The following is a 24,602-nucleotide window of genomic DNA, read 5'->3' as shown; positions in this document are numbered from 1 at the left end:
CCCCAGGATATTGCTGCATGAGTTCCTTGGGGCAGTGTCCTTTGCCCAACCATCTACAGCTGCTTCATCAATGACCTTCCCTCAATTAAAAGGTCAGAGTGGGGTTGTTTGCTGATGATGGCACAGTGTTCAGCTCCATGCACACTTCCTCAGATAATGAAGCAGTCCTTGTCCATGTGGAGCAAGACCTGGACAATGTGCAGGCTTGGGCTGATAAATGGCAAATAATATTGATGCCATGTAAATGTCGGGCCATCACCATGTCTAACAAGAGAAAGTCTAACCAACCTCCCTTTGACCTTGAATGGTAGTACTATCACCAAATGCTTAACCATCAACATCTTGGGGGTTGGCATTCACCAGAAACTCAACTGGACCAGCCACATAAATACTGTGGCTACTAAAATGGGTCAGAGGCTCAGCATTCTGTGGCAAGTGACACACTTCCTTGCTCCACAAGGTCTCTCCACCACCTAAAAGGCACAAGTCAGGAGTGTGATGGAATACTCTCCACTTGTCTGGGTACTTGCAACAACATGCAAAGAGCTCAATTTCATCCAGGACAAAGCAGTCTGCTCAATTGTTAACCAATCCACCAACTTAAACATCCATTACCTCGACCATTATGTTTGCAAAGTACACTATTTAGAGTATAAACTACAGGAACTTTCCTTGACATTTTTAACAGCACCTCCCAAACCCACAAATCTCCACCACCGAGAAGGACAAAAGCAACAGGCACACACGGGAACACCATCACCTCCAAGTTCTCCTCCAAGTCACGTACCATCCCAACTTGGAAAAATATCATTCCTTCATCATTGCTGAGTCATTGTTAGATACTCCCTACCCAACAGAACTATGGGAGTACCTTCACACCATGGACTTCAGAGGTTCAAGAAGAAATGTCACTACCATGACCTTTTCAAGGGCAACTAGAGATGGGCAATAAACTCTCGGCTTGCTAGAGATGTCCATATCCTGAGAATGAATTTAAAAATGACTGATCTATAAATTGCATTTATTGCAAGATATAAGTTACACATAAACAAAAGTAAATCAGATGAAATAGCAATACTTTAAACTGTTTCTGAAACTAAAATAACAAAGTATATTAAAATTCTTATAAACTTCCTTTCTTTCGGATTCTTTTAATGATTTGGATGGGTATCTTTGCTATGACAGACATGTTCTAACAAGTCAAGTAAATAACTAGCCAAAAACAGAAAATGCTGGAAATGCACAGCAAATTCATAAGTATCTGTAAAAAGGCATTTTGGGAGTAGATCCTTCATCAGAAATTAAGACTAATAAGTCATCTTCAGCTTCTCTTTCAGCTTTTCATTTGGACAATGGGTCTACGTCTGAAATGTTGATTGGTCTTTACTTTTTATAGATGTTAATGGATCTTCTCTATGTTTCCAGCATTTTCTATTGCATTTCATATTTCTAGCATTTGCCATTTCCTTTTATTTATTCTTAAAGAATTGGCCAACTATTTGTGTAAGAATCACAGCCTGAGGCTTCCAAAAACCATCAATCAAATCAGTTTAATAGAAATAATGGAACATCTTGGTCATGACACCATTTGAAGTCCAACAATTCCCAGCTTATCCAGTCTATGAACACCCAACAACTGCTGTATGCTGTACACAATGCATCACATGTCCCTTCCATGATTAGTTAGCAAATCAAACAATCTGATCAGCTGTGTTTGGAAACAGCTGATCCCAGCCCCACAGCGACAATCAAGCACCTCCCCTATCACATTGAAAGTATAGTTAGATAAGTGTTTTGTTTTATTATCTTTCAGGGTAGGGGGAGTGAGGTAAAGAAAAACTTACCAGATTCTCTATTTTTGTGTTATTTGGAAGTGGAAGAGGATCATAGAATCATAGAATGTTACGGCTCAGAAACAGACTATTTAGCCAATCAAATCTGTGCCAGTGTTCTTCTCCACATGACCAGTTAGTCTAATCTCAATTTTCTGCTCACTCACTGTTCATTTTAAAATCCTCCCTTGTTCCAGCAGAGATTTCCTCACTGGAAAACAGCAGCAGAAAAAGATTTTAGGTAAAGTTTTTCCGACGATAGGATTTCCCAACATGCATGGGGTGTCATACAACCCTATGGGCTTCTACACAAAATTCTGTGACTAAATCAACTACAAGCACTTGCGCTCCACCAGTATGCATGTCTTCAGTGACCATTTGAATACAATAAAGCAAAAATCAGGCAGCAGTCATCATAACTTAATTTTAAGACAGAGGCAGGATTATTTTGCCTTATGGCTTCTAGGGGACCAGGTCTATTCTCTTCAATTCCCACAGCCATGACCAGTGCTGAAAGAATGAGGTCCATGTAGCCATCAGAATCATTATTGACTATAGTACAGGCATTTTAATGAAGTCCTTCTGATATCTGGACAGATCAAGGGTGTCTCACAGTCCAGCCTTTTAAAAGGTCATTGTTGTCTACTGCATGCTGCAAACTTTGTTATCCAAAGAAGCATAGGCATAGAATGGTTAGAGGAGTAAGAGGCCAGCCAGATACAGAAAAGACTGAACAGGCTAACACTCTTTTCTCCAGAACGGGAGACTGATGGGTGACATGATAGCAATCTATATAGAGTGGATGGAGAAAAGTTGTATCCATTTGTGGGAATTCCAAATCTGAGCCCCAGAAAAATAAGGCAATCGATAATAAATCCAATAAAGAATTCAGGAAAAACTTCTTTACTCAAAGAGTGGTGAATCTGCTTAAAACCTAATTGACAGGAGTGCTCTGTGCAACACTTCTCATAACACATCCCCAATGCAACAGGGAAAGACTCTCGCATGTAGAGCTCTCCACTACGGACCCCTGCGCTGCACAACAGGATGGAACACCGCATGGCCTGTTTCTGTGTTGTAAACTCTACGTAATTCTCAACAACTTTTTCAAAGGAGATTAAATGGCTGAGTCAAAGTTCTTAATAGAACTTGTGAACTAACTGTTACTCCACTTTTTTCTATGTTACTTGTGTCCCTCCAAACCCATTAATACCACTCATACCTGGGTTCAATTCTGGGTACTGCCCGTGTGGAGTTTGCAAGTTCTCCCTGTGTCTGCGTGGGTTTCCTCCCACATGCCAAAGACTTGCAGGTTGATAGGTAAATTAGCCATTAGCAATTGCCCCTAGTATAGGTAGGTGGTAGGGAAATATAGGGACAGGTGGGGATGTGGTAGGAATATGGAATTAGTGTAGCATTAGTATAAATGGATGGTTGATGGTCGGCACAAACTCGGTGGACCGAAGGGCCTGTTTCAGTGCTGTATCACTAAACTAAACTACCTGGTAACACTGGCACAACCCAGAGTCTCGTTGCAGTCTTACTGAAACGGTGACGTTCCCCTAGCCGCTCCACTTCCCATTGCGCATGAGCAGGCGATTAGATTGGGTGTGGTGCGCGAGCGCGTCACGTGCGGAATGACGCGGCGGAGGCTCGCGCACTGTCTCCCGACCTCCATCTCTTTCCATAGCCGCCATCTTGCTTACCGCGTGTTTCCTTTGGGTCCGGGCAAACATAACAAGGTTTGTAAGCGGAGCAAGAAAAGTTTTCAGTGACCGTAACTCGCTCGACAGTCAGTTCTCTGATTAGGTCGAGATGAAACCTGCGGCCAAACGAATTAAACGCTGAGGGGTGAATTTGTAGCGCTAGAACAAAAAAGCTAGTTGGAAGCTGGCTTTTTTTAAAGCGGGTTGTTTGTGCTAATTTAGTGGCTGGTTGTTGTTCAGAGGATGGGGATGTTAGGCCGCGTCCTACATGGAGGGGAAAGTGCATTAACCTTGCGTATGATCGGAGAAATGTGGTCGTTTTCTGGGACTTGAGTTTAAGAAGCGGAGTGGGCTGTATTGGTACTGCCGGTTACGTTCAAGAACGACACAGAATGAGTGCAGCTGAAGTTTTTAGTTTGCACCGTCCATTTGTACTTGGTGTTTGAGACATGCCACTGAAGTTTACCAGAGTTGGGATGAATACATTTTAAGAATTATGTGTATTTATAAAAGATTAGACGTAAGTGTGCAGGTTTTGAAACTATCCGGTAACTTGAAAATTTTGAGCAGAAACATGATTTTGAATTAACATGAATAGATTGTTTCATAATTATAAAGACATTTAGATGTTAATATCGATAATTTAAACTCATCTTTGCTTTTTTTCTCCCTCCCCCAGAGTAAACACTATGAATCAGGAAAAGTTAGCGAAACTCCAGGCTCAGGTCCGGATAGGAGGAAAGGTGAGATCTTTGTCCAAATGTAGTTATGATTGCAATGGAAGTCACTTAATGCCTAGTTTTCATTTTCACTGAAGTTTGTACTTAGGTCATGTTTTTCATGACCTCAGGACGCCCCAAAGTGCTTTATAGCCAATAAAGTACTTTTGAAGTAAAAGCAAAATATACTGTGGATGCTGGAAATCTGAAATACAAACAGAAAGTGCTGGAAATACTCAGCAGGTCTGGCAGTATCTCAAAGGTCACAGACCTGAAACGTTAATTCTGCTTCTCCACAGATGCTGCCAGACCTGCTAAGTACTTTTGAAGTGTAGTCACTGTTGCAAAGTAGCATTGTATTAATCTGTCTGTACTTGTGTGTAACACCAGTAAAAGACGTGTAATTTCTTTTTTGTTACCACCTATTTTTGCCTGCCTGCAAAAATTATTAAATGGAGATAACCTGGAGCTGGTGAAGACAGTTGTCATGAATGAATTTTGTTCCTGGCTGAGATTGGATAATATTGTAATGCCTTCCTGGGCAGTCAAATCAGTCTGTTATGGGTTTTCATATTTTAAATAGGATATGGGTGTTAACTAGCATGGCTAGCGTTTATTGCCTGCCTCTAGTTTCCCTGGAGAAATGGTCATGAGTCGCCCTCTTGAACCGCTGCAGTACATGTGGTGAAGGCACTTCTGCACTGTTGTCAGATCAGGAGTTCCAGGATTTTGACCCAATGATGAAGGAATGGTGATTTTTTTTTTTGTTCGTGAGGTGTGGGCATGGCTGGCTAGGTCAGCCTTTATTGCCCATCCCTAATTACCCTTGAGAAGGTGTTGGTGAGCTGCTGCCTTGAACTGCTGCACTCCTTGGGGTGTAGGTAGACCAACAGTATTGTTAGGAAACAAGTTCCAGAATTTTGACCCAGTGATAGGGACGGAATGATATAGTTCCAAGTCAGGATAGTGTGTGGCTTGGAAGGGAATTTGCAGGTGGTTGTGTCCCCTTGTATCTGCTGCCCTTGTCCTTCTAGGTGGTAGAGGTCGAGGGTTTGGAAAGTGCTGTCAAAGGAGCTTTGGTGAGTTGTTGCAGTGCATGTAGTACATGGTACACACTGCTGCCACTGTGCGTTGGTGGTGGAGGGAGTGAATGTTGAAGGTGATGGATGGAGTGCCAATCAAGTGGGCTGCTTTGTCCTGGATGGTGTCAAGCTTCCTGAGTGGTGTTGAAGCTGCATCCATCCAGGCAAGTGGAGAATATTCCATCACACTCCTTAGTTGTGCCTTGTAGATGGTGAACAGGCATTGGGGAGACAGGAGGTCAGTTATTCGCTGCAAACTTCCCAGCCTCTGACCTGCTCTTGTAGCCACAGCATTAATGTGGCTGGTCCAGTTCAGTTACTGGTCAATGATAACCCCCAGAATGTTGTTAGTGGGGGATTCAGTGATAGTAATGCCATTGAACATCAAGTGGGGATGGTTAGATTTTCTCTTGTTTGAAATGGTCATTGCCTGACACTTGTGTGGCGCGAATGTTACTTGCCACTTATCAGCCCAAATATGGATGTTGTCCAGGTCTTGCTGCATCTGGACTTGGGCTGCTTCAGTATCTGAGGAGTTGTGAATGGTGCTGAGCATTGTGCAATCATCGAAAATCCCCTCTTCTGACCTTACGGTGGAGGGAAGTTCATTGATGAAGCAGCTGAAGATAGTTGGGCCTAGGATATTACCCTCAGGAACTCCTGCAGTGATGTCCTGGGACTGCGATGATGTCCATGTCAGGATGGAGTGTGACTTGAAGGGAAACTTTTTAAAGAATCTTTTTATTGATTTATGCCTTAAGCTTGTTCTTAGCCTCTTCAAGCGGTAGGTTGTGGGTTCAGGGCCCATTCCAGGACTTGAGAGTGTAATCTGGCCTGACACTTCAGCGTAGAACTGGTTAATAGTGCACTATGATCCTTTAGATAAGATGTTTAACTGAGGCCCTAGTTGGCTGTTCGGTGGTTCAGGCGGATCCATGACAGTATTTTGCTGAACAGCAGATGTCCTGTTGCCTCTCAACTGACAACATAATGAGGGGAAAAACTACCCTTTTTTCAGTTTTTTATGGGGTCTTGCTGTTTGTAAAATGGCTGCCACAATAATTGACTGAGTGCTTTAGTACAGAGCAATTCATTGCACATAATGAGCTTTGGGAAGTTGAGGCTTTGTGATATAGGGCTGAATTTTATTCGGGCGCCGCACTCCATGGTGGTGTCCTTTAAACACAGCGGCATGCCCGCATTCAGCAGCCACTGCTGAGCCCCCGCGATATTAGGCACGGGGGCTCATTTAAATAGAGGGGGCTGAGCGGCTGCTTCCGATGACACTGGGGCCAGCCGCCGGTCCCCAGTAACGGTGTCAGGTGCTACCGCGCTGGGGCCATTTTTAAAGGGCTTTAAGCCCTTACAGTTTTAATTTTTAAAGGGAAATCATTAGTGATTTTTATTAAATATAAAATTAAGTGATGGAGGCCCTTTCCCAATCCCTCCCTCCCCCATGGTAATTTCATCACCTGAAATGACGATCAATTGATTTTTTAAATACTGGAACTCCCCCACCCCCCATATTTAATGTCAGTTTACATATGGAGATGAAGGGCCCAGCGGCAGGGGAGGGACACACTGAGGTCCCCCCGCTGCTGGTAATATGCGGTGGGCCCTTCTCAACGTCACAGGTCGAGACGGGCCTCTCCCCACAGAATTTTACCAGCCCCTGCGACGTCTAGGGGCTTGTAAAATTCAGCCCAGAATCTTAAACTGCCCTGTAAAATAGCCTGGTTATATCCGGCACTCAGGAAAAAAGGCATTGTGGGAGCATTTTACGACGTGGACTACAGCAGCTCAAGAAGCTGACCCACCACCTTGGCAACTAGGGATCGGTAACAAATGCTGGCCTTGCTAGTGGTATTTAATTGCTTGACATTTAATTACGAAATATGGCCATAGACAAAGGAAATGTTTGCTGATATCAATGGTGGAATTCTAAAAAAAAAGAAGTCTCTGGTTGTTTCAGTTAGCAGTTTTAACGTATAAACTGTAATATCAAAGGAAGGTTTTTTGTAACTTTTTCTTTTTGGATTATGTGACAATTTGGAGGAACACATTTCCTTTTTATTAAAGCATAATTACCCCTACACTGAGAATTCAGGCTGGTGCTGGAGTGCTATTCTGGCTTTATGATTAAGCCACGTTGTGTGGGCAAGGTTCCTACTCCTGCTCACTTTGCAGTGATAGCTGCTGGAAGATGCTCTGGGTTACAGTAGGATTGGGCTTGGCTTTGATGCCCTGCAGTTGATTTGGTGTTGCTTCAGGTAGGAAGGATCGCCACTTTGTTGTGGTACAAGATGACTGCCCAGTGCCAGGAACCACACCCAAGTTTGGGTCATTGTATGCAGGAGCAAGGGGTACCATGTATCTTGCATAAACCAAACTGTGATGTATATCTACATTATGATGTGAGGCTCTTTCAGAAAGTTAAATGTCAATTTCATGGGATACTATCAGTTTTAGAGTTCAGGTTTCTGATTAGAAAGGGTATGGCCATTAGTAGACTGAAAGTTTATGTGATTATTTGCCCAATGTATTCCTGTTTTTAGTTGCTTCTCTTCAGAGAAGTTTTGTGCATTTAGATTTGGTTACAACAGCATTAGAAAAAGCCTTCAAGTGTAGCCTATTAAACTAAAGAAAATGATAACACTAACTGAACCAAGGAACTTTACAAATAAGCAAAACATGGTTTATTTTAATGTACCACTTTATTGCCATGCTCATGCAAAATAATGTATTGTTTTTAGTTTGCAAAGAAGCTTTGCTTTAAGTATGTAAAATGTTTGTATAATTTTTTACTGCACAGATGAATTATATTTGAAAGTAAATATGAATATGGATTTCCAGTTTTTAATGTGTAGTTGTTGGTCAGCCTAATTAACTTTGCAATTAATGCAATTTCAGGGCACAGCTCGCAGAAAGAAGAAGGTAGTACACAGAACAGCTACAGCTGACGACAAAAAATTGCAAAGCTCTCTGAAGAAACTGGCAGTTAATAATATTGCTGGAATTGAGGAGGTACATTTTGCATATTTACTTCATTATTTGATCACTTAATATATTGTGAAAATTTCTGCACAACTTTTAAGATGCATTCCTGATCTCCTTTTGTTACAAGAAATTATTTTTGCAATTTTAGTCTACTCTGTGTAACCTTCCATTATAGTTAAGTTGATGACATTGGGATTTTTTCCACCACAAAGCTTGCATAGTGGAACAATGCAAATGGCATTGGGCCCTTTTTTGTCACCTAAGTTCCTTTAGAGAAGCACTTGGCTTCCAGTTGATAGCTACTCTTGACCTACGTTTTCCTGCATTATAATTAAAAGTTCCCCCAGTAGCTGCTGAAAACATTCCATAGGTTAGGCAGCATCCATGGAGAGAGGAAGGTAGAGTCAACCTATCATTAAAACTCTGATAGCTTACTAGGTTTAGTGAGAATGTGAGCCAAGAAGGTTCCAGATTTAAACCATAATGTTGAGCCAGCTAATCTCGGTGATATTGTGGGGTTTGTTTTTTTTGTTTTTGAGATGTAACATTTATTGCCCATCTTTAGTTTCCCTGCAAGCATTGAGTCAATCCTATAATGTATGACCAGAGTCACAAATAGAACCGATCAGGGGTGGTGGTTAGTTTTGAGTTTATAAAAAAAATCAGGCATTTCACTCATTTTCTATGGTGGCATCCCACACATTACCATGGTGAGATTTGAACACTCCACTTCTGCACTGCTAGTCCATAGCATAAACGCTAGGTCACCATTCCTGTACTTCTATTGGCTATAGATTAGGAAGGGCCACCCTCTGTTGTCTTACCTAAGTGACTGTATTCAAGTGTGACCCTTGACGGTAGGCTTAGCAGGCTATTTGACACAGGGAGAGGGTGCATTGCTTACTTTGCATTAATTAAGCATCCATTAGTGGGGAGGGAAGTGAGAGATTAGTCAGTATTTGTGTTCCTCATTACAATCCAGCATGTGTGTGGAGATCAACTGAGAGTACAATTGAGTCATAGCCATCTGGACAGAGTGCTGGAAGGTACCCAATGCTTCTGGAACAGTATCCTCACCAAGAATTCCATATTTTCTGGAGAGGGAATGGGAGAAAATGTTAATAACTGGAAAACTTCTGAGAAATTAAAAGAACTTGAACTGAATTAATCTTTAAGTTATCCTCTCCCAACTTTTTATTAATCCCACAAACTTTATGCTTCTCTACTCATGCTTTTGTCATACAGGCCCCCACCTGCCAAAAATGAGGCACATTAATTTTGCCACGCAGACACTAAATTTCAAATTGTTGCTGGGAAGAATTGTTGTTCAGGGCGGTGCAGTGGTTAGCAGCGCAGCCTCACAGCTCCAGCAACCTGGGTTCAGTTCTGGGTACTGTCTACGTGGAGTTTGCAAGTTCTCCGTGACTGCGTGGGTTTCTGCCGGGTGCTCCGGTTTCCTCCCACAGCCAAAGACTTGCAGGTTGATAGGTAAATTGGCCATTTTTTGTAAATTGCCCCTAGTGTAGGTAGGAGAATGGTGGGGATGTGGGGTTAATGTAGGATTAGTATAAATGGGTGGTTGTTAGTCGGCACAGACTCGGTGGGCCGAAGGGCCTGTTTCAGTGCTGTATCTCTAAATAAATAAAAATAAATAAATAAAAGAGAAGGCCTGTTATAAGGGGATGCCAAGCCCCTGGCTGGAAAGACATTTTTGTATATTAACAGACAGTGTTTGTAGACAAAGGACTATTCCCTGACACACAATACACAAAGCCCAAAGTTGTTATACCAGTCGGTCATGTGACTACCCTGCTGGCCAACTTGGAGAGTTTTAAATTGTGGAGACAGTGTTTGAGCTTGCAGAAAGCAGAATGCTCCTGGACTGAAGCAGACTGCCTCTCCTGTCTGCCCCCATCTCTTTCTCACGGAACTCCAAAAACCGACTGAAGACACATGAACCCTAAGAGAGAAATGTCTCCTACAGTGAACGAGGTTTAAGAAGAATACTGGGCCCCAACGAAAAGCAAGACCTACCTACAATCAAGGACTCTGCAGTGAGCTCGAAGAACTGTAACAACAACAATTCTTCAGATTGCCTCAAACCTTTCCACTTTAGAGTCATAGAGAGATACAGCACTGAAACAGGCCCTTCAGCCCACCGAGTCTATGCCGACCATCAACCACCCACTTATACTAATCCTACATTAATACCATATTCCCTACCGCATCCCCACCTTCCCTCAATTCTCCTACCGCATACCTACACGAGGGGCAGTTTACGATGGCCAATTTACCTATTAACCTGCAAACCTTTGGCTGTGGGAGGAAACCGGAGCACTCGGTGGAAACCCTATTTTTCTTCCACTCTTTCTGTCCCTATCTGCATGTGTGTATCGCGTATGCGTGCTAGCATGGGCGCATCGTGTATCCGTAGGCGTTAACCAAATTAGAGTTTAAGTTTAATAAAATTACCTTTCTTCTTTAAACCTAAGAGAGCCTATTTGTGCTTGCTTCTTTGCCTTATAATTGGAAAACGGTGAACAAGGATTCACCAAGGGGAGTTAAAAACATGGTGTGTTTAAAAATAAAGCCCTGTTACAGTAAGACCAGGTGAAGGCTGAAAGGGAACCCTAGACCTCTTTCTCATCTGGTCGTAACACCTTTGTACAATCAACAGCTTAGCATAATGCTCTTTTAAACTATTTCAGGCCAGACCTCATTGTAAAACCCCTAAAAGTCTCTTAATCACTGCAAAATGTAGCCCCATTTGACAATGTTGACCAACGCTAATAATTTTTAGGATCTGTGTTCAGCAGGTAATTGACTCTTTTACTCATAGCAAAATAAATCTCCTACTCATCCACTCTATGGTAGTGTCTCCACTTTCTGAACTTAGAGGGTTTCCCCAGTCCTGGATCTGAAATTCATACAGCAATCCTGAAGAAGCATTTGAGATTTTGCATCATGCTGGTGAGCCTGGCAGAAGTTTGGAAAGAAACTTGCATGTTCGCACTGACAAACATGCAGTGTGAGTGACGGTGCTCATGGTTTCATAGCTTGGGCAGAATGTGAAAATTGAAAGTTAATTGGAAACAAAAACTTGGACAATTTGTAAACTTTATGGAAATTTGAACTCCAGTTTACTATAGTTGGCAAGCATTAGGGGAGCTTGAAGTCAGATGTAATTGTTTTTATTGTGTTGCAACTCAGTGGTTGTTCATTCTATCTGCAATCAGACCATTGGTATTTGATTCGACATATTAAAGCACAAGATGGGCATTTCCAGTCCAATTTCATAGATGTGGGAGCGATTCAGATTTTTTTTGACACAATTTGTCTGAGATGCATTTAAAATAAATTCTCCAGATCCTGCTGTGGTAACCAGCTTGGTTTCAGCAGGGAGGAGAGCAGGAACATCATTAAAGCAGGAGGAGGACATCGCTGGGAAAGAGCTTTTAAGAATTGGAAGCAATGCTGAAGAGTTCTGATTCACTTTAAGCACTCGCCCATGACCCATAGTTGAAGTACTACTGGGTTAGTGTATTGGAAATTTAAAAAATTTTTTTTTTTAAGGTATTGTGTAAATCATTTCTGGACTGCTGTTCGAAAATGCCACTTTGAAACTTGATGCTTGAGAATGCAAAGCAGTCTGTGTAACTCAATCTGCTAGTCTTTGCTGAGTTGGTACTCCTGAACAACAGTGTAGCCAGCATATAGAGACTAGTTTAGAACTTGAAATTACCAGTGGAAAGAATTACTTCTGCTGTTGGGAAGATGAGAAGAGGTACAGTTTAGCAACTTTAAAATACATCCACAGAATTAGCCAAAGCAGGTGACTGGTCTGGTGAGCTAGCTAAAGGATGTGCAATCGCTCTTCTGTTAACGTGTATGATAAATACACTGTGCGATGTGCTGCAAAGTTCCATGATTCATTCTCTAGTCTTGCTAAGTTAGGGCATTGGGCATTAGAAATTTGGCCTGGGCTATGGTTCTTAACCCTGATAGTTGTTTAGTGACCTCTGGAAAATATGAATTTGTGGGTATTAGATGCAAATAAACTTGGACATGAATTCCCCTTTTGTTGCTTCATGATTCATAACTTGAGCCCTCACTGCCTGGTCTTGAAGATGAGGAATGGCCAATTGGCCTGGGTGGGGGAGGCTTCTAGCACTGACGAATCATACAACAGCTTGGGTCTGTTTTTGGAATAAGGGATGAAAATTTGAAAAGTCCTGTTCAATAGTGGGAGAGGAATTTCATGATTTTTGCTCATCACCTGGTTTCCCTTGTAGCTGATACCATTGAAATTTCTATTTAACGCTAGTATTGAAAATATTTTCAGATAAATGGCATGCTTTGTGAATATTTCTATTTTGTGCCAAACAGGTGAATATGATTAAAGATGATGGTCAAGTCATTCACTTCAATAATCCTAAAGTGCAGGCCTCATTATCTGCCAATACCTTTGCTATTACCGGCCATGCTGAGACAAAACAAATCACAGAAATGCTTCCAGGCATTCTCAGCCAGCTTGGAGCTGACAGTCTAACAAGTCTTAGAAAGTTAGCTGAGCAGTTGCCACGGCAAGGTATGTATAAGATCTTTTTTATATAAAGAATGGTATGCATATTTGTACCTATATTGTTGGCTTCTTAAATTTAAAAAGTTGATTTTAGTCTTGTTTTGTCATGTGAGAACATGTGCAATGAGTTTTCTAAACTAAGAAAACAGTACAAAGATAGCCATAGGGATATAGATGTAGGCCAGTTTTGATGTACATGTTGAACAAGCAAGTACTTCAATTTGCAGAAACGCCTGTGGATTACAAGCCAAAGATCCAGTTGAGATTTTATTTAAATAACATTACCAACAGCAAATTGAAAATTATGAACTTGCATTTATATAGCGCCTTTTGCAACCTCATTATGTCCCAAAGTGCTTTATAAACAATTAAGTTCTTTCAAAGTGTGGTCATTCTCATGATGTAGCAGCTAGTTTGCACACAGCAAAGTCCTGGAAACTACAATGAGATAATAACCAGATAATCCTATTTTAGTGATGTTAGTTGAGGGATAAATATTGACCAGGGCACCAGGGAGCAAGTCCCTTTTCTTTGAGAAAGTGCCATTGGATGTTTCCATCCACCTGAGAAGGCAAATGGGGCATCAGGTTAATGTCTCATCTGAAAGACAGCACCTCCAGTAGCGCAGCATTCCCTCAGTACTGCACTGGAGTGTCAGCCTAGATTATGTGCTGAAGTCTTATCTTGAACCCACAATTGTTTTATTCAGGCAAGAGTGCTATCACTGAGCTCACACATTTATTTATTATAATAAATTGGACCAGGATTTAGTTCCTGTAGTGCGGTGTGTATTTTCTATAGTAGCCCAAAACAAAAATTTACTTTTATTTTGACTTTTGCTTATATGTGCTGATACTCTTGTTTGACTGCAGTGTACATTGCCACAGGAATTTTCACACTGGCTAAGGCTGCCAGGCCTAGGAGCTGAATATTTCTTGCTACAGAATATTCAGGAAGAATAAAGAAAAAAGGCAGGAGGAGTAGCAGTTTTAATCAAAAATTCAATTACAGCAGTGGAACATAGGGATATAGAGTATTGTTAGGAATAAAAAGTTGAGTCTATATAGTTCGTTAATAGAACTGTTATTCTATATAAGAGTTTATTTTAGACCACAAATGGAAAGAAAATAGAGGAATAGAGAAGTCAGCAAATGAGAGAAAAATACAGGAACAATGGGCCCATAATAGATGACTTGAAACACCCAGAGATAGATCAGGGTAAAAATTATATATCTGGCAAAGATGGGGCAGGGGGGTGTCCAGGATTGCTTCTTACATGTGTTGTTTTATCCAACAAGGAAAGTAGTAATGCTGAACCTTGTTTTAGGAAATAAAATGGGGTAAGTGGCTAACGAAGTGGTAGGGGAACATCTAGGAAACAATGACTGCAACATAATTGGGTTTGATCTAAAAACATGAGGGAATGGATGAAAATGAAGGTAGTTGACTAAAGGAAAGAAAACCGTTTCAATATGGTAAACATGAAATCAGATCAGATAAATTGGGATGGCAAAACTGGCAGATGAATCATTGGCCAGACAATCTGGAATCTTTAGCTATGAGATGCTTTGTGTACAAACTAGATGCATTTTCACAAGAATTAAAGTGCAGCAAAAGTTGCGAACCGACTACATAAAATATAGGTGGTAAGCAAAAAAAAATAGGCTGAGGTGGTCGGAAGAAAAATGAGATTACTACCAGTGAGCTAATAGAGTAACTAATTGCATGGATGTTGGGGTGTGAGGAGAGAACCTGTCTGACCAACCTTGTCCTCTTCTTAGAGGAGGTGACTTTCCGATATGAAGTGTTGTGCCTATACGTCCACAAATTACCCCACACAAGTGTCAAGACGAGGTGGGAAGAGTGCACTGTTTGTTCTAATTCAGTTCTCCATGGGTCACAACATTTATTTAAATTTTTTCCCACTTACCGATACGGTCAATCAGACTCTCTTTTTATCCCAGAATAAAACAGACCAACCAGGTTTATTTAATAAACAACAAAATTATCAGTTTATTATAAAACAAGTCTTAAACATTAATGAAGTAAAGCATAAACACACAGATTGCAATATGAAAGTTCCCTTTTCACCTTGCCCCCTCACACTCACGCATACATTGGTTAATCGGAAAAATGAAGGGATTTTTGTTTTTGGAGCTCTGTTACAGCCAAAAAGAAACACTTGGGCTGAATACTTGCTCATTCTTGGAAGAGACAGCAGATGAGATCTGTTGTGTTCCAAAACTGATATGCAGTCTGGCCCCCAAGTACACGTAGACGGGTCACTGAAATCTTTTACAGCAGTTCTTTTCAGGCGGCGTTGAGAATTAATTTAGCTGGCATTTCTTCAAAGACATGAGATGAGTTGACACAGTGGACTTCTCGGGGTCTTTTAGAGAGGTGCTGGAAAACTGAGCTGGGTTCTGGTCTTCTCTCCTTTCTTGGGAATTCTCTCCTTGGAAGTTCTCTCCCTTTTTATACAATTCACCCCCAACTCAAAACAATTCAAAGGCGAAACTGACAACACAAGGTCGACCTTTGGACCTTTGTCGATCTTGACCTGTCACTTCTTTGTAAACAACTTCTCCAGGTGTCCAGAGTTCTCTGTTTATTGAGCTGGAAGTCAGGTGGTTTCCTGGAAAGGCTTGTTTTTGCTGGAAGTCAGGTGGTTTTCCAGAAAGGCTTGTTTTCTTCAAGACCTCTCAGTGCTTTTTTAAGAAATTTTTTCCAGGGACTCTTTTTCCAAGCCAAGAGGCCTTTACGTAAACTTTGGGGTTATCAAAGGGGATTAACATCTCTTCAGATTTTCAAAAATGAATCCTCAAAAAATATATTTAACAAAACACAGAGGCACTTTTGTAACACAAGGCTAAGTTAAACTCAAATTTGTGAGTATTCAAGGTAAATCTTGGTTATGGATTTAAAAAATGGCTAAAGGATGGAGAACAGTGGGAATTTCATCAAGTTGAGATATCACTGTGTGGTACTGTAAATTTATTTTCTAAATAAAACCAAGGGTCACAGATTTAATCTAATAACGGATAAGTTTTGGATAGATTTTGGGAAATTCTTCATACATTAATCAACATGACAATTGCTTTTGGGTGATGTGAAAATGAGAACCTCGGAAATATTTCAAAAACAATTGGATGACTTGCGGATCATTTTGTATTGTGAACTAAATGGCCGGCTTCATCCTTAATTGTTTTGTGATGAGGAAATAGTATTGTGGAAAAATTAATGGTGGAATATGAAGTGGAATAGGCACTTATCCTAAAATGCTGAGAAGGGTCCAAGAGGGAAAAAGTCTCTGGTTGCAATCTTTCATGCTTTTTTGGATATAGAAGTTGTGCTAGAGACTGGAAGGTTGCCAGTATAACCCCTATGTTCAGAAAGGAATAAAGGTAAACTGTGGACCACTAAAATAAAGGCAAAATATTGCAGATGCTGGAAATCTGAAATAAAAACAAAGTGCTGGAAATAGTCAGGTCAGGCAGCATCTGCGGAGGGAGAAACAGAGCTGATGTTTCAGGTCTGTTCGGATGAAGGGTCACAGATTTGAAACGTTAACTCTGCTTCTCTCTCCGCAGATGCTGCCTGACCTGCTGAGTACTTCCAGCACTTTGGTCCTTAGACTAATTGTTTTTGTTATAAACTAACGTAATTGGTTATGGGTAAACCTATAGAGGCCATATTAGAGTAATGTTATTATTTGGAAATATATGGGTTAAGGATTGTGGAAGGCTAGTCTTGTCTGCCGATTTGAGTTTTTTTTTGAGTAAATATCCTGATAAAGAAAATTCCATACATATTTGTATGTATTAATTTTTAAGTGTTTAATAAGTGACTGCATAGGAGACTTGTTGATGAAATGATGTCATAAGATACTAAAGCAAATGCGGCCACTTGGATATGAGAGTGAAGGACAAAAAATAAGAATCAGTATTGGTTAATGCATGTTTTTAGACTGGAGGGATGTAAACAATGGTGTCAGTCAGATTATTTCTCTTTTCAATATAAAAATAATCTGTGTTCGAATACTCACCTTGCAGACAGAAAAATAGGAAGCCTGGGTAACTGAAGAGGACTGTGTTTAGAAGGACCTTGGATAGGAGATTAGGCGGATACATTTAATCTACAATACATTTAATGTGGAGAAATATATATTTTGGAAAGAAGAATACACTAAATGATAAAACTTTGAAAGGAGACAAGAAACTTGGACACTCAAAAGTGTCAACTTTTGCTCAGTGGTAGCACTCACCTCCTGAATTATGGTCGTGGATTCAGTCCCTGCTTCAGCAACATGAACTTGAGTAGAACAGTATGATTTCTTTGTCAAAGTACAACGGCAGTCCAAAAATTATTACTTGAGTCTTCAACATCAGTATGTGTTTAATGTAGAGCCTAACCTGGCTGTTTGCTTTAGAAATTAACTTGTTCAATTTTACTTTATTTTTGGTCTTGGACTTCCCTACATTACTGTCAATTTGAGAACGATTGTCAACTTTTTTGCTGTATAGTGAGTTTATTGTGAGTTTAGTGTGAGGACGATGTTGTCTTTCAGATTTGTTGTTAAACTGAGGCCTTGTCATCCTTTTTTGGTAGGGCATAAAAGATTCCATGGCACTTTTGGAAAGAGCAGGGAAGTTCACCCAGTATCGTGGCTAGCATTTATTCCTCAACTAACATCACTATGACAGATTATCTGGTCACTTATTTCTGTTTGTAGGACCTTTCTGTGTACAAACTAGTTGCCATGCTTGCCTGCATTATTACAGTGACTGCACTTCAAAAGTACTGCATTGATTATAAGACACTTCGGGATGTCCATAGATCATGACGAGAGCTGTATAAAAGCAATTTCTTTCTTTATAAACTAGGATAAGCAAATAAGCTGCTTTCCTTTTTAAAAAAACAAATCCCAGATTTTATAAATGCAGGCAAAGGGATGGATAGTGCTAGACTTGCACAACTCTTTGCTTATGCCTCAGTTGGAATATTGTCCTGTTCTGGGTTCTTCACTTTGCAATGGATATCAGAGTGGAGTTGAGGTAGAAGATTGGCCATGATTTTGTTGAATGGCAGAGCAGGCTCGAAGGGCCAAATAGCCTACCCCTATTTCAGGTGTGGAGCAGATTCATTCAAATCATGCCGAGGATAAAAGGCTATCGTTAGAAGTATAGACTGCAGAAACTGCGGCTTTCTTCTTTAGAATACAGAAGGTTAAGAGGGTATCTGATCAAGGTGTTCCAAATCGTTTAGAGTTATTGGAGAAAAACTATTTTCAGTGTTGGTGAATCAGTAACTAGAGTTCATAAATTTAAGTTAACTACCAATAGAATGAAGTGAGAGGTTAAGGACTTTTTAGACAAAGTTTTCATAACATAGAATGCCCTACCTGAAAAAAGTGGTGGTAGTAAAATCCATGATGATTTTTAAATGGAAAGTGCATATATGTTAAAGGTTGCTGGTATAACTGAACTGGTGGCACCAGACATCAAGGTGGCATTTTACAAAGTGTGGCATCATGGAGCAATAGCAAAATTCAAGTCTGTTTGAATCAGGAAAATTCTCCATTGGTTGGAGTCATATCCAGCACAAAGGTAGATGGTTGTGGTTGTTGGAGGCCAAACATCTAAACCCCAGGACATTGCTACAGGAGTTCCTTGTGGTAGTGCACTAGGCCTGATAATTTTCAGCTGCTTCATCAATTACCTTCCCTCCATCAAAAGGTCAGAAGTGGGGATGTTGGCTGACGATTGCACAATGTTCACCATTCACAACTCCTCCAATACTGAAGCAACCAGATGCAACAAGACCTGGACAACACCCAGGCTTGGGCTGATAAGTGGCAAGTAACATTGCCGCACAAGTGCCAGGCAATGACCATCTCCAACAAGAGAGAATCTGACCAACTCTTCTTGACATTCAACGGCATTACCATCGCTGAATTTCCCCACCATTAATATCCCAGGGGTTACCATTGACCAGAAACTGAACTGGAACAGCCGTACAAATATTGCGGCTACAAGAGCAGGTCAGAGGCTGGGAATTATGCAGCAGGTAACTCACCTCCTGACTCCTCGTCTGTCCACCATCTACAAGGCACAAGTTAGCAGTGTGATGGATGAGTGCAGCTCCAATAACGCTCAAGAAGCTCGTCACCATGCACAACAAAGCAGCCTGCTTGATCGGCACCCCATCCACCACCTTAAACATTCACTCCCTCCACCATCGGCACACAGTGACAGTATTGTGTACCATATACAAGATGCACTGCAGCAACTTGCCAAGCCAAATTTCAAAACCGTGACCTCTACCACCTAGAAGAACAAGGGTAGCAGACGCATGGGAACACCACTATCTGCATGTTCCCATCCGAGCCACACACCATCCTGCCCTGGAACTATATTGCCATTCCTTCACTGTTGCTGGGTCAAAAACTTGGAACTCCTTTCTTTGGTGTACCTACACCAGTTGGACTGCAGTGGTTCAAGGCAGCGGCTCTCGAGGGCAGTTAGGGATGGGCAACAAATACTGGCCTTGCCAGCGACGCTCACATCCCATGAAAGAATAAAAAGACTAAATTGGCTAAAAGGTTTCCTTCTGTGCTCTGAAATTCTATGATTGTGAATGCTGCACAGTGGATTCTGGGGTGATCCTTAATTGAAATCTAAACTATGCATGGGCAAGTAGCTAACTTAGAAACACATTAGTGGGATCAGAGCTGCTGTCCCTTTTCTAATTTATATTTCCAGAGTAAACTGGACCAAGAACAGGGTACTTTTAAATTTGATCCCGACTCAATTTAAATGCTAACTGTTATTTGTAGCGATTATATAATTGGTGTGCTGTTAAAGAAGGGCAGACTTGCATTAATATAGCTGCTTTCATGAACTCAGGATGTCCCAAAGCGCCTGACAGCCAGTACTTTTGAAGTGTCGTCGTTGTAATGTAGGAAACATGGCAGCCAATTTGCATAACTCGAGCTCCCACAAACAGCGATGCAATAATCTGCTTTAGTGATGTTGATTGAGGGATAAAGATTGGACAGGCTACAGAAGATAACTCCTGTTCTTCATGGAATTTCCTTATAATGTAATTGGGATACTTGTGAGCTTATTATTTTAAAGAGTTACTGCTTTATTGGCAGGTCTTTTATTTTATCTGTGAACTTGCGACTCGCAATTTAAGTTTGAAATGGTCACAATCTTGGTAGAATCTTAATCAGTTTGAACAGTGAAACTTCTTTTAATACTGACTTTCTGCTGACTGTAGTGCATGTCTTTTGACCAAGTTTAAAGGTGTATGAAAGTATATTGCCACTGGATTGTAACAATCAGACCTCTACATGGTAGTATTTTGTTAACATGTTAAATTTGATGAATGTAGCTTTTAGTACTGAGCTAAGCAATTTATTTTCTCTTCATTCTAGTTTTGGATAATAAAACGCCCAAAGTTGAAGACATTGATGAAGAAGATGATGACGTCCCAGGTAAATGAGAATTAGCATTTATCTTGAACGCTGTCTATTGGTTCCTTATAGACCAAAGCACAGTTGTCAAAGTAATCAGTTAGAACAGAGATTTTTTGTACAGTTCTTGTCTCTAAATTTGCATACATGAGTTACAGAGCCACAAAAGTCTACTATTGATCAGTTTGTCATTCTGTATATGCTGGTGGTTATCTGAATTTTGGAGGATGTCAGAGCACCAGGATATGTTTAGGTACTCTACTAAATTCTGCTATCCTCGCAAATTTAAAAAAAAAAAATTCTAAACTTGTACTCGAGGTAAATTTGAATTTTTTTTAACCTGTGTTCTGAAAAGAGGACATTCTCATTTTATGATGAAAATGTATGATTGAAGGTACATGCAAATATATTTTGAGATCATTAAGGTTATGCACCTAAATATCCAAATCCTTTGAGCGTACAATCCCATATATAGTTTCTGAAGTTACTACATGGCAGAATAGTAGCTTCTATGACTATATTCTAACAGCACAGCAGTATTTGGCCCTTTGTGCCTGTGCTAGCTCTTAAAACAGTCATGCTCAGTGCCACATCCTCTTTTTTTTTGTCCGTAATCCTGCAAGTCCCTCATCCTCAATACCTGAACTTTTACCAATGATTTTGAATCCATGACCTCTCGTCACTGATCCATTCGTCAGAGGGAATGTTTTTTCCTTATTTACTCTTTCAAAACCTCATTATCTTGAAAATCTCTTAAGTAAGTTCTTGTAACCTTCATTGTTCCAAGGAAAATAATTCTACCTTTTCCAAACTCTCCTTGTAACTGAAGTCCCTTGTTTCTGATAACCTTCTTTGTACCCTTTCTACCGTTTTTATATCTTTCCTGAAGTGTGGTGCCCAGAACTGTCCACAGTGCTCCAGCTGAGGTCTAACTAGTGATTTATAAGGTTCTAGCATTATGGGCCGGATTGTAGTAATAGTGAAATTGCTATCATTGTTGTCACTAACCTGTGAAACTTGATAGCAATATCTGGCATGTAGAGTTAAACACAGAAATCCAAAAGTTTCTGTTAGTGATCCCCTGCTCCTCCACAGAGTGTGATGTTGAAGTCCTCGCAGATGGAAATCTTATAAATCACCTGAATTGATGTGAACTTCAATTTCCACTTTTTATGCTATTAGTCTCCCTGTAAAAAGCCCTTGAAAAAGTTGCACCTTGTTGAAATAGGTGTAATTGAGTTTTTAACGCCATTACCATTGAACAACCCCTCTGGCCCTGAAACCTAATTTTATATATTGAATGTAAAATTTCTCCATTATGATAAATTAATTTTTTTTTAGATTTGTTTGATATTTCAGCTTCTACCATAATCCATTTGAATATCCCAATCTTTATTTCACAATCTGTAAAATGATTAAAAAGTGGAGGTTAATATGTGCTTTTTACTTCCTGGTTTGCTGTCTGAGAATTCTCCAATATGATTGGGTACTTAGTCTGCTTGATGACATCATTACGGCTGGATGCTGGAGATCCCCTGTAGCTGGTGTGAGAATGAGATCAACGTTGGGAGAGGTGAAATCTGCACCACTGCTCACTGGGCCCATTAGCTTTGAATGTTCTATCTTTCCCTTCAAAGGAATATTCCTAGTTTGTGTCTATCTTTTCCCTGAACATCCTCCATTTCTCTGTAGGTGCTTTACTCTGGAATCGCCTTTTTCAATCTACCTGTGATAGGTCCCTTCTTAAATACCGAAATTAGCTCTTAACTAGTTGAACATTTTTACCTTTGATATTTTCTGGTCTCTTTCCATAATTAAACTGAATTATGTTGTCACTGTTAGCTGGATGATCTCCTACGGTAACACACTCCACTTGCCCTACCTCATTTCCCAGAACTGGATCCAAATGTGCTTCCTTCCTTGTTGAACTGGAGATATGTTGATGGAGAAAGCTCTCCTGTGCACATATCAGAAATGTTTCTCTTTCCTTGCCCTTAGCACTGTTTATTCCAGTCTATGTTAGGGTAATGAAAGTTTTGTGACGCACCTTTTTGCTTATTTATCTCCTGGCTGTTTGGAGCTGTATATAGGGAGCGAGGTGGGTGGGGTGGTGGTAGTGGAGACAAACTACTCCCAATAATGTAACAGCACTCCCATTCCTGATCTCAAACCATAGATTCAGTCCAAGAGCCATCTAGTAAATCCTTTATATTTAGAACTGTAACATATCCTCAATCAATGCTGCCAGGCCCCCTACTCACTTTCAATTCCTGAATACTTGGTAACTGGGAATATTAAGAACCCATTCTTGCCCTTGTTTGAGCAGGACTAGCCCTCGTTGAGGTAGCTCATTTGTTACATGAGACTCTGCAGCTATCTACAGAGTCTTTTTGGAGTTCTCCATTTAAACTTTTTCTCCCCTTTTCTAGTGTTCTGCTCTTGCTAAACATCGACAAACTACTGTTCACCAGTATGTTGTCTTTCTGTGCTGTTCCCTTCTATGAGAAGACAACAGCTGTCATGTAATTTCAAGGCTGCTCTGAAAAGTAGCAGCCAAGTGGTACACAAAAATGGCCCAGTCATGGGATGGTGGGGTGGGCTGAAGTCAGGAATTTAGAGCCACTGAGCCATCAAATCAATATTCCACTGTTCTGCATTAATATATTTGATGCTGCAGTCTTTTGAGCTGCTTGAACACTTGGAATATATTCCATCATTTGTCTTGATCTGTTAAAATCATCATGAAAATGCTTCATAAGTAAATATTGAAAGTTATGTGCAATTTTGTTTTTGCAGACCTTGTTGAAAATTTTGATGAAGCATCGAAGAATGAAGCCAACTAAAGCTGCTGGCAGACCGTAGACTAGGATAAAGACTGTACCAACAAGGAAACTTATTCCAAAGTTTTACTATATTAAAGAGTGAAAAATCACAAGTTTGCAAATACAGTGAACTAAGGCATTTTATATTTTAATAATGCTGAATGTTCAGCATCTTTCAATTGGTTGAAATCACTTGTTTGCATTTTGCACTTCAAAAGAGAATCCTTTGGTCTGAAGTTTGTAAGAGGTGAGATGTCATTAAAAAAACAACCTGAATAGGTTGCAAACACAGTGGTGGGCAAGTAGGCGAAGAAGTCTTATTTAAGGTTTTCCCTCATGACATGCAAATAAAATAGATTGATTAACTCCTTGTTGCGTATTGTGTGAATAATTTCATTTTAGTGTTGATTTAATTGAATTGGACTGTATGAAAGCTGATTTATTTTCACTATCTTCTGAAGAGGATATTTTTGCCTTCATAATTCTCCAAAACACACACTTTACCAGGTATCCATGACTTCTTCCAGATCAGCAGAAGTGGCAAACATGATAGCAAAGCTATTCTGTGTGATTGTAGCATGTTTGGTCATGTCAAGTTGCAGATGGTTTCCTACTTGGCTGATAGACGCACATGATGGTTATAGCAGCATTGTGGACTGAAACTCTGCCTAATATTTAAAACTGCGCTGATTTTTCTTTGTTTTTGTATAGGAAATAGCGCATGATTCTGCTGTGTAAATCCCAATTGGCTGCCTTCATGTGAATAGTGTTAAATATTTCAATCATATAGGACATCACTGCTGCACCCAGTCTTGGCTACATGTGCAGGGTTACGGGGAGAAGACTGGAATGGAACTGAGCGAATTGCTCTTTCAGAGAGCCAGTGCGGACACAATGGGCCGAATGGCCTCCTGCACTGTAATGATTCTGTGATAATGCGCCTTATACTTGGTATCCTAGGAATGCAGTCTGGAGTGGGGCCTCTCGCATTGTTCCTGGTGCAGGGAAACAGGCCAATTGTAAAGCACAGAATGACTTCAATTTACTTTGCATGTTGGCAATCAAATTTGAGACGCACCAGATCTATGTAGTACGTTTACGCACAGTAAGCTAGGGAAAAGCCCTTTTTTTCTTAAAAATAGATTAATTAGAACTGTTTAATGATTTTACTGTCAAGAACAATGATAGAAGTGCACAATTACAATTAGGGAAGTGAAATGAAATAATTATTGAAGCACTGCTTTTTTTTCCCCATTAAATATGGTCAGGACTATTGTTTCCTTTCCAAAACAGTTTTCGCCATCGTAATTGTAGCTGTGAAGTGCATAAGAATTGTATAAGCATCTTGAGCTCTGATCCATAATCAGATGATTCCACACAAACAG

General features: G+C 40.4%; 1 protein-coding gene and 1 long non-coding RNA gene across 3 annotated transcripts; one reads left to right on the top strand and one right to left on the bottom strand.

The window, feature by feature from the left end:
* Window positions 1–877: 877 nt before the first annotated feature.
* Window positions 878–3,402, bottom strand: LOC137372520 (uncharacterized). Its single transcript, XR_010975442.1, has 3 exons — window positions 3,335–3,402; window positions 1,845–2,043; window positions 878–981 (listed from the first exon to the last, which is right to left on the bottom strand). It is a non-coding gene; the product is annotated as an uncharacterized lncRNA (long non-coding RNA).
* A 66-nt stretch (window positions 3,403–3,468) lies between these two features.
* On the top strand, window positions 3,469–23,585 carry LOC137372824 (transcription factor BTF3 homolog 4). 2 transcript variants are annotated; one of them, XM_068037134.1, is made up of 6 exons: window positions 3,469–3,574; window positions 4,218–4,281; window positions 8,250–8,363; window positions 12,723–12,924; window positions 20,357–20,416; window positions 23,192–23,585. In XM_068037134.1, exons 2-6 carry the CDS (start codon window positions 4,228–4,230, stop codon window positions 23,236–23,238), a joined length of 477 nt encoding a protein of 158 aa, XP_067893235.1. In that variant the 5' UTR covers window positions 3,469–3,574; window positions 4,218–4,227; the 3' UTR covers window positions 23,239–23,585. The 2 variants fall into 2 exon arrangements, with proteins under 2 accessions (XP_067893235.1, XP_067893236.1); XM_068037135.1 differs by lacking the exon at window positions 3,469–3,574 and adding an exon at window positions 3,659–3,683.
* Window positions 23,586–24,602: the final 1,017 nt, after the last annotated feature.

Source organism: Heterodontus francisci, chromosome 8 (genome assembly GCF_036365525.1).
Source record: "Heterodontus francisci isolate sHetFra1 chromosome 8, sHetFra1.hap1, whole genome shotgun sequence".
NCBI classification, from domain to species: Eukaryota; Metazoa; Chordata; class Chondrichthyes; order Heterodontiformes; family Heterodontidae; genus Heterodontus; species Heterodontus francisci.
Note: the sequence above shows the minus strand (reverse complement) of the source record. Positions and strands in the feature narration are given on the sequence as shown.

What these genes read in the sequence shown, in the direction of transcription:
- LOC137372824 (XM_068037134.1), top strand. Translation starts at nt 4,228, where the DNA reads ATGAATCAGGAAAAGTTAGCGAAACTCCAGGCTCAGGTCCGGATAGGA. An exon ending in TGAGCAGTTGCCACGGCAAG is followed by an intron (nt 12,925 to 20,356) that starts GTATGTATAAGA and finishes TCTTCATTCTAG; the next exon opens with TTTTGGATAATAAAACGCCC. An exon ending in AGAAGATGATGACGTCCCAG is followed by an intron (nt 20,417 to 23,191) that starts GTAAATGAGAAT and finishes TTGTTTTTGCAG; the next exon opens with ACCTTGTTGAAAATTTTGAT.